Genomic DNA, 10,958 nt, shown 5'->3' with positions numbered 1-10,958 from the left:
TAACAATGGGAGGACATTGTGGAAGGGTAAGCTGACATCCAACAATGAGCTTCAGCTCTTTACGGATACGGCTGGGTCCGTGGGATTCGGGGTGTATTTCAAGGGATCGTAGTGCACAGGGTGATGGCCGGATTCATGGGCGGAGTCTCAATTAATACGGAACCTGACCATCTTAGAATTTTCTCCGCTTGTAGTCGCAATAGGGCTTTGGGCGTGCGTTTTGCTAACTGGAACGTAGTGTTCTGGTCCAATAATATGGGGTTGATCGAGGCAGTTAATCATTTTGGGTCCCGCTCCCCCCGGTGTTGACTGTGCTGTGTAGCTTTGCAACTTTTTGTTAACTTGCCTAAATGAAACATAGCTTTTAGTGCTAGGCATGTAACTGGAGTGTCTAACGGTGTTGCCAATGCTTTATCCTGAATGCAGTTATCGCAGTTCAGGAGGCACTGCCCAGCGGAGTTGTGGGAGCTGGTTATGGTCCAGTGATGGACTTGGCGAGACCTTCAGTAGCACCTGGTACATGGGACGCTTATGTGGATGGTTGGCGGGAATACCAGGAACTGGCAGGGTAGCTGGGGCTAGAGGTATCTGAGGTGGGGGCCCTCTTGACGTACGTGCTAGTGTTAAAAGAAAAAGAGCTAGCCGGCAGCTCGGTAGAGAGAAAACTTGTGGGGTGTCATTCTTTATGTGGCTAAGGGCCACAGGCAATCCAACTAAGGCTTTTATAGTAAGAAGGGCAGTAGCTGGTTTGAAGACGGCATCAGCAAATCAGGATGTCGGGAAGCCGGTCACTCCGCTAGTGTTGGAGGGTCTGGTTCAGGCAACCGGTAGTGTTTGTTTATCCCAATTTGAGACAAAGTTGTTTAATTCAACATTTACGTTGGTACTGTGTGGGCCATTGCGCGTAAGCGAATTAGATTGTGCAACGAAAAGACATGGCTGGTGCCTGGTGGTTGAGAATGTGGTGCGAGGGCTTGAATTGGTCAGGCAGTCTAAAACAGACAAGCTAGGCCAGGGTGCTTGGGTTTCTCGAAAGGGGTTGTGGGACAGTTTGATCTGCCCGGTAATGAGTCGGTAAGGCTAAGGCCCCATTGCACGCGTCCGCACGGCTGTCTTGCTTGCCGGCGGCGCGTGCAACTCACTGCACCGCGATCTGCAGGAAACTTTTTTCGGAACTTTCACTAACCTGTTTTTGGAAGTCCACTGGAGTGCGGGGGAGGGGGGCATGAGGACTTGAGTTGAGCCCCCCATTTCTGGATGGCCACTGTCTAATTTGGGGAGTTCTGATCCCTATGGGAAGAGGGCAGTCTCATTTAAGGGCAGTCTCTGTATTTGGTATACCAGTGTCCTTCATAAGGAGAATATTATCTCATACACAAGTCATTTTGGGCATGCAGTCTCTTTTGTATATTTGGTGGGGGTGTCTTATGTTGAGAGCAGTCTGTATAATTTTTGGGAGGTCTCACTTGAGCTGTGGTCTCTCATCTGCTGTACTAGCTCTCTCCAGTCTCTCTCCCCTTCAAAACTACACTTCCCGACATGCCTCTCTTCCCGGGCCACGCCCCTGTAGCGTGCAGCCTTTCCTCTCGCGCTGCACGCCGGCAGTCGTAGTTCGACACGCGAGAAGGGAATGAGGGGGCGAGTCTCGCGGGCATGTGACAGGCAACGCAACGCAAGGACGGGGCGGGGCCTGCGAGCGCGGGCGCGAGACCGGTAGGTGGGCGGGAGCGCGCGCCCGAGAGAGAGACTGTCAGACAGGGAGGGAGAGAGACAGGCACAAAGAGACGGACGAAAAGAATACACGACTGAGAGATCTTTACAGGAAGAGAGACTGTCAGACAGGGAGGGAGAGAGACAGGCACAAAGAGACGGACGAAAAGAATACACGACTGAGAGATCTTTACAGGAAGAGAAACTGTCAGACAGAGACAAGGGCAACAAAAGACTGCCAGGGAGAAAGAGGCAGAAAAAGACAGACAGGGATGACATAGTGAGAGGGATAGAAAGGAACTGTCAGGTGGAGATAAACTGGAAGAGCAAGACACTGTCAGGGAGAAAGGGATATACAAAGAGACAGAGGATAGAGACAGACATTTAAACAGCAATATTTAGAGAGAGACAGTGAAGAGTAGTGAGTGAGACAGCCAGGGGCCTATTGAGGGACAGTCAAGAAGGGACCTAAAGAGAGAAAGAGACTGTTATTAAGAGGCCTAGAGAGGGAGATAGGCAAGTAGGAACATAGACAGTCGGGCAATCAGAGAGTCACCTAAAGACCAAGGCTTTGGGGTGACCCAGGAGACGCAGGAAATGGAGAGGAAGTGACAGAGAGGAGAGAGAGACATCTACCCCAGACACCCACAGAGACATCCCCTTGCAGCGGCGACATGTCAGGACCACGGGTGCAGAACAAGCTGTCCAGCACCGAGCGCATCGTCAGAGGTACCACGGATACCACTGATACTACCACAGATAGTACTGATACTGCCACAGCTAGTAACACTACTACCGCACAACACCACTAATACTATCACAGCTCGTAACATTACTACTGTTACACACACTGATATTACAACAGATATCACCGATAATACCACTAGTATCGTTGCTACCCCTACAACAGCTAGTAACACCACTACTGCCACTGATACTGCAAATACTTTGAAGTGTCTGGTTGCACTTTAAGGTGGTGGTATAACCATGCAGGATATGGCTACTGTACCACTAACACAGAATACTCAAAGTAAGTAGAAGAGGTGTGGCACACACAACAAACTTCAATAGCAGTTACTGCTTAAATTAATGTTTTTGTGCTGCAGCCTTAATGGTATCACATCAAAGATCATTGCCATCACTGCAGCTTTCCTACTGCTAGAATTACCCCACTATCACAGTCACTACTGCCACAACTATCACGATAACCACCACCATCACAGCTACAACAACCAAAACTATTACCGTCAACACTACCTCAACTATCACAGTAACCACCACCATTAACACAACCATCACAGCTACAACTACCACATTAACCACCATCACACCTACAACGACCATAACCACTACCACCACAGCTACTACCGCAACTATCACATCACAGCTACAACTACTACCATAACCACCACCAAGACTACTACTACAACCACAACTATCACCATCAACACTACCACCATAGCTTCAACTATCACCATCAACACTACCGCTACAACTACAACAACTATCACCATCAACACTACCGCTACAACTACCACAACTATCACCATCAACACTACCACCACAGCTACAACTACCACAACTATCACCATCAACACTACCACCACAGCTACAACTATCACCATCAACACTACTACCACCACAGCTACAACTATCACCATCAACACTACCACCACAGCTACAACTACCATAACTATCACCATCAACACTACCCCCACAGCTACAACTACCATAACTATCACCATCAACACTACCACCACATCTACAACCACAAGTATCCCCATCACAGCTACAACTACTACCATAACACCACCGTCAACACTACCACCACAGCTACAACCACAAATATCCCCATCACAGCTACAACTACTACCATAACACCACAATCAACACTACCACCACAGCTACAACTACCATAACTATCACCATCAACACTACCACCACATCTACAATCACAAGTATCCCCATCACAGCTACAACTACTACCATAACACCACCGTCAACACTACCACCACAGCTACAACCACAAATATCCCCATCACAGCTACAACTACTGCCACAACTATCACCATCAACAATACTACCACAGCTACATCTACTACCACAACTATTACCATCACAGCTACAACTACTACCATAACACCACAATCAACAATACCACGACAGCTACAGCTACCACAACAATCAACATCAACACTACCACCATAGCTACAACTACCATAACTATCACCGTCAACACTACTATCACAGCTACTACCACAACTATCACCATAATCACCACCATCAACTCCACCATAACAGCTACAACTACCATAAATAATCACCAACACTACCACTAAGGCTACTACTACCACCACAACTACCAACATTGTCACTAGTATAATTCTCACCATAACTGCTACAACTACCACAACTATCTCCGTCATCACTGCCTGAACAACGACAACTACCACCACAGCCATAACTACCATAGCTATCATTGTCATTTACTACCACCACTGCCACAATTATCACCATAACCACTAGCACAGCTACAAGTACCACATCACCACAACTAACATCACTGTCACCCCTACTATCACAATTACCACAACTATCATCGTCACCACCACTGCCACAAAGATCACTGTCACCACAACTGCCATTACTACTAGTGTTGCTTCCACAGACACCACTGCCACTACTCTGATTGCCATTGCTACTACTACTACCACCACCGCTACTACTGCTACTATCACCACTGGTATTAACAGCACTGCTGTCACCACTAATACTGCTTCTACCACCTCTATCACATTGTCCCTCCCTGCTGCCACTACTATCACTGCCACTTTCACCAAACTCTACCACAGCTACCAACATTCCTTCCACTACAACAACAACCACGTCTATCTCAACCACCACAACTGCTATCACTGCGAGTACCACAGCTTCCCCAACTACTACTCTTTCTACCATCATTACCACAGTGGCTACTGCTGGCACTCTTACCACAGCTGTCACATCACTACCACAACAATCACCATCGCCCCTACCACCATTACACTGCCATAACTACAGCAACTATCACAGCACCTTTACTATTAATGTCACCACTCCCACAACTACCACTATCTCCACCGCTGTCACGGCTAGTCCCAGACATGTTGAGGGAGCACTGTCTGTTTGTGGTTGCAGTCTCTATAGTTTGGAAGACACTCTCGTTAAGGTGTGCACTCACATTTCTGTGAGGCGTTGCAGCTGTCTCTTTGTATCGGGTTGACTGTCTCTGTCTTGAAGTGCAGTCTCGATTGATGACAGTCGCTCCCTTTTGGGGGAGGGGGCAGTCTCTATTGGAAGGGCGGGCTCTGTATTTAGTCAGTCTGTCCATTACCACATTATCTCTTCTCCACTATGTGTATCACCCCTCCCCCCAGCACTGCAACAACTGCAGGGTTACACAGAGACGAGACCTGTGGCCCTTGGAGTCTGTCCCTCCGTCTGTAGGGTGACACAGACCAGAGGGACCTGTGACCTATTAAGGGTGTGGGCTTTTATACATTAAAGTACTGCTAAGTTATATCACTGAGAAACAATTCTGTGTGTGTGTGTGCAGAGCAGTGTGTATATAAATGTATTTTGGGAGCTCTGACCCTATAGACAGTAAAAGGTATACATGTATATTGGGATCCCTGCCCTACAGACCGTATAAGGTGTAAATGTATATTAGGATCTCTGTAGATCAACGTATGAGGTATAAATGTATATTATGATCCCGCCCTATGGACAGTATAAGGTATAAATGTATATTGGCATCTCTGACCCTATAGACCGTTATTTTGAGTATACACTGCTACAGCAGTATGTCTCTGTTTCTGTGTTCCTGATTGTCAGGGAATCTCCCTCCCCCTCTTCCCAACCCTGCTCATTAATAGGATTTCCTGCCCTCCTCCCCCACACAGTGGCTTTACACAGAGGTGTGTGTGTGCAAGGCTTAAAAGTGTCACAGACACTCCCCGTCCCAATATAATCCTCCTCCTGGTGGGACAGTGCGGCATGGGGACAGGTAACAGCCAGCCAACTCGTGACGTGGGCACCCCAGAGGGACAGGCTGGGGAAGGGGACAGCATCCTCATCACCCCCTCTCCGATGGCCCCAGAAGCAGCAGGGGGACCGATCGGTATGGGGTATTTTGGGGGAGGGAGGGTGGGACGTGTCACCTCACCCTGAGATTTGAAAGGGCCAGTCCCACATAGCAGGCAAGAAGGAATAATAATTGAGAAGTTTCTGAATCTATTTAAATGTGCAGTCACACATAGCCAGTCAAAAAACAACCTTTTGTTAAAAAAAAAAATAACAATCTAAAAAATAATCATTAAACTAATCTCTCTGTGCTAATAGCAAACATTTGACTTTGTCTGTTTCTCTGGAAATGAATTGGCATTTCTTTGGAGACCCTGAATGATGGCATGTTTGTCAATCATGTGTTTTCTTTATCCTTTTCTCACCCTGACCTTATCTGGGAGCAAATAAAGCTGAGGAGAGAGAGGGGGGGGGGGGGGGGGTAATTTGTCGGTGCAAACTCTTGTTGAATTCATGGACATCAGACAAGGGAGCAGCCAGAGGAAATCAAACCCCCTCCCAAGTCTCGGCTCATTGTGTTTACAAACTGATGTCTCGGGTTTGGGTAAAAAAAAAAATGCTTCAATTACTGAGATGTGACCCATTAAACATGTCACAGCCATCAGGATACTTTGGTCCTCTGAAGCAGCGGTGCGCAAACTGGGGGGCACGCCCCCAGGGGGGGCGGGAGTTTTGTTTTGGGGGGGGCACGGGCCATTGCAGAGGCCCCGCGCTCTTCCCCCAGGCATTTAATGCCTGGGGATCTCGTGAGGCCACTGCAACAAGGAAACTTACCTTGTTTCAGACGCGTCTCCATGGCAACGCGCGGGGTCATGTGACGTCACCGGCATCAAATGACGCCGCGAGTCACGCGACCCCGGAGAGTCATTTGACGCAAGTGGAAGGTAGGAGAGGGGGCGCGAGACCGGTGGAGGCCTGGCAGGGGGGCGCAGCTTAAAAAGTTTGCTTTCCCCTGCTCTGAAGGACAGACCTCTTAATGGTTTGCCAGGCTTCCAGGATAGGCGGCCATGTGATCACTACAGTAGCAATCACATGACAGCGACTGCTCTCCCACTGCGGAAGGGGGGGGGGGCTCCGCATCAGTTGCGATTGAGCCATCTGTTTCAATGGAGCGGTCAGTCCAATCCAGCCTTACAAATCAAGCGCTTTTCCAGTGATTTCCCTGGTCCGTCAGTAGCACAGCGGAAAGGTTACGCGTCGCGCTTCTTGCTGCTCTGTTCCTAGGAGGGACTGACCCTTTAGACCAGAGGTTTCCAACTCCAGTCCTCAAGTACCCCCAACAGGTGAGGGTTTAGGAATATTCAGCACAGCTGGGCCACTCATTTTGTGTGAGCCGCCTGTGCTGATGCAGGGATATGCTTAACCTATCCTGTTGGGGGTACTCCAGGGCTGCAGTTGGGAACCCCAGCTTTAGAGGTACTTAAATCTTTTTAGCCCCCTGTGGGAAATGTATCTTTTGTTTTTTGTTTTCAGCGGGTCCTGTAAAATTGCAAGCTGATCAATTAATAATGATTGTTCTCCACGTTTAGTTCTTTGGATTAAAGTGACATTCTGATTCCTATGCCGGTAATGAGGAAAGAAGAGGATTTGATATTTGACCTTTTAAGTACAAATTTTTACAAACCGTATTATCCTGAAAGAGTAGGTAAAGATTATATATATATTTTTAAAGTGTTTGGTTGCCATGGATAGATTAAAAGGTTTAAAATACTCGTTTTATGTTTTTTAAAATTATTACTATTTTAGGGTGCCAATCATGAACATTTAATGAATTAAACATGTCCGTCATTGGGTGACATAGATCCTATGTGGAACCTTAAACATGTCACTTTAGTCCTATGTGGGACTGACCTTTTTAAAATAAAAGCCAGCAACCGTTACCATTAAGGTGGTTATTCATTACACTGCAGTAGTGTCGATCGGGGCACTATCACAGGGAAACGCCCATTGACTTCAATAGAGGTTTCCATACTAGACTGTCCCGATCAGCATTATCGCAGTGTGATGGATAGCCTCCTAAATGTCTTCTCACTAGATACTGTTTAGCATGCCATTGTAAGTGGGGGCGGGCTATTCTGAAAGCCGCTGCTGGTGGGATAAACATGGCAGGTAGATGCAGAGGAAGCTTGAATTTAAGCCTGATGATGTCACTGCCCTCACTTTTGAGGAAGAACCAATGAACAGGAAGCATGAGACCAGCAGGGGTTTCTGGGAGAGGAAACGGCTACAGTGCCTCCCCGATCCAGTGTCAAACATTAAAATGTCAATTATTTATAGTTCTATAGATTTTGAGATGCTTTTAGAATACATTTCGGGCAGGGCTTGTAATCCACACTTTGATATGACTAGAGGCAAGACTGTGACAAAAACCCAACCCTTTTAAATAAAAAAAAATGGTACATATATACAGTATATATATATATATGTTATATTGTGCTGGAAGTTTACAAAGCCCCTGCCCCACAGAGTTTACAATCTAATGGTTGGTGCCGGGAGCACGGAGACAAAGTGACTTGCACCAAGTTACAGGGAGAGCTGACATATATGAAGGAGTTTATCTGTGCAGCATACTAAAGATAATGCTGAAAGACAAACTAGTTTGGATTCACCAGCTTTTTTGTAGTATTACTAAAAGAGAAGGGGGCGGGGTTGAAGGGTCAGTCCTTAACTCCAAAGGGACCTTAGGGCAGGGGACATGTATAAAAGGTTAAATGCAGACCCTCTTAATCAGACAATATTTTTACATCATGTTTCAAATGTGCAACATTCCCACGGTAACCAAACACTTTGGAGGGTTTTTCAACTTTTATCTAATGTCTTTTTGGTGTTTGTCAGCCCTTAAAGCCCCCGGTGAATTGTTAGCTTTGCTCTGTCTTCTGCTTGTAGAGTAATGATGAGGCTGTCATTGGTCAGGCAGATAAAAGGGAGCAGGTAGACTGGGATTCAGTGTTCCCGGAGAGAAGGGAAACGTGAATTTTAACCGGATACAGAGAAGTAAAACAGTGACTTTAAGCGGGGAGTTGACATTATTTTGTGACCAGGTTGGTTGTATTGTCCCTGAGAAAGATGTGTACTCCTACAGGATGTATGATGTGTAAGGGGTGTCCTATTAAAACACAGCAGTGTACACTTCATGTGATATTCAGATGGCCAGGTTTGACGTTTGCTTTCTAGAAACTGAAAGGCCTTTGCAGTGATTTCTGCCTGGCTGTTTAGCGTTGGGGGGGTTAGCGAGTGCACTGCTTTATGGTCTGCATGTTCTCTGGCAGCTGTATCCTGTACAGAGATAATGGGACTTTGGGTAGGCAATTGATATGATTTTCTTTTTTTATACGGGTTATAACACTATAAAAATATGCAGCAAGTATTTTCACCCCTTCCCTCTGCCTATATCTCCTGCTCTGAGCGTGTAACTAGTTATTTGTATATAGTTCTGCAAAACGTGGTGGGACCATTGGGTAGTGACGGGGCAAAAGTCTATTTTATATATGTGGTTGTATCGTACGGTCAGGAGTTGGCGTATTATAGGGAAACAGGAGACAGTGTTTCTGCACAGAGACTCAGAGTATATAGATATCAACAATAATAGTGAAGAGACACATTCGGGTGTGTGTATGTTAGATATATCTCTCACAGTATGAATTACTGACCTACACTTAAATAAATAGCGTAATTATCTCCATGTTAACAGTCTATACCTATGCAAAAGACTCCCCTTTTTGACCACACGCTCCCATACCCCTTTTGACCACAGAGATCTCCCCTCCTATGCCAGGTAACAATCCTCCACCCCGCCTGGACATTATACTTACATAAATGGTGGACGCATAGCACACAAGATTCTGTTTGACTCCTTACTAAGTGCGGGGTCCCCCGACAAGCCCAGGGATCGGGATCAGTCAAATCTAACCAGACATGTATAATAGCAAGCAACATTTCTTTCCATCCTGGCAAAGGAATACGTGGATTGTACCGTGCGCGCGCGTGTAGTGTATATTTTTATTGCACTTGAATCATAATTTACACATTGTGTATTTATTCGTTTTCTATTCACAAAATAGAGGTAACGTTATTGTCATTATTTAGGTATTTTATTGCCTTATCACTTGGCGTATTTCATAGTGGTTTGTGAAGCGTCAATCTTTTTCTCCTCATCACACACACACACACACACACACACACCATTATCTTCTTCAGCCCTTGTTGACCCACTGCTGGATGAAAGCTTCCCCAATGATCTTCCAGGTACTGCGGTTGCAAGATTCTCTTCTTCACATTTCTTCAACAAATGTTCTGATTTCATCCTCCCATCTTGCTTTAGGTCGTTGATTTGGTCATTTAATTTCCCTTAGAATCCAGTCAAGTACCTTCTACGTCCAACAATGGTAATTTTTTCTTACCATATGTCTGACCCGCTGCCATTTTAATTTCTTTACCCTTGTGATGGTGTCACAGACTTTTTTGTTTGGTTTCAAACCCGTTCATTCTTTTCCCGGTCTCTTCGGGTAATATCCAGCATACATCTCTCCATACTTCTTTGGGTGGTCTGAAATTTCTGAATAGACTTTCGCATTTAGGGAGCAGGTTTCACAGCCATACATGAGCACAGGCAGATGGCACTTGTCAAATAATGTGTGTATGTTTTTAACATTTTGAAAAAGTAACTCACACTCGGGGTTTTGTAAAAGGATGAAGCTTGGTTTATTTTATTAGTTCCAGTTACTTTTTCAGAATTTAGCCATTTTCATATGGCTGAGCCCCGGGTATTCATTTTCTCTCATCGGAGTGCCGCAATTAGTCAATGGTGTATTTATATATATACGTGTATATGTATTATGCATATTTATATAGTATATGTGTGTGTATGTAGTTTGCTATTACATATATATCTGCTGTTGCATATATGCTTCCAAATGCGCTCAAGCCCATATTTATTGTCCTACTGATTTCATTCAGGAAGTTCCCATCCATTGATACCTGCTGGCCAAGGCAGACACAGTTCTCAACTTCCTCTAGTTCTATTCCATTTATTTTGATATTTGCACATTTGTTGACCATCACTTTGGTCTTGCTGAGATTTAGAAGGAGACCCACATTCTTACTTGTTTAGGCGTATTCTCTGATTT

General features: G+C 45.7%; 1 protein-coding gene across 4 annotated transcripts in view; it reads left to right on the top strand.

Moving 5' to 3' along the window:
- Positions 1–1,617: 1,617 nt before the first annotated feature.
- PPP3CC (protein phosphatase 3 catalytic subunit gamma) overlaps positions 1,618–10,958 on the top strand; it is a 91,507-nt gene continuing 82,166 nt past the window's right edge. Inside the window, exon 1 of one of the 4 annotated variants that reach the window (XM_075601460.1) lies at positions 1,618–1,713. Coding sequence is in view for 3 of the 4 variants with exons in the window: in XM_075601455.1 (XP_075457570.1) it covers positions 5,746–5,869 (124 nt within the window). In the remaining variant the exon portion in view is untranslated. The other 3 variants (XM_075601456.1, XM_075601455.1, XM_075601458.1) reach the window with 3 other exon arrangements.

The sequence above is a fragment of the Ascaphus truei genome, chromosome 5 (genome assembly GCF_040206685.1).
Source record: "Ascaphus truei isolate aAscTru1 chromosome 5, aAscTru1.hap1, whole genome shotgun sequence".
In the NCBI taxonomy this organism is placed as follows: domain Eukaryota; kingdom Metazoa; phylum Chordata; class Amphibia; order Anura; family Ascaphidae; genus Ascaphus; species Ascaphus truei.
The sequence above is the reverse complement of the archived record's forward strand: the minus strand, read 5'-3'. Positions and strand labels throughout refer to the sequence as shown.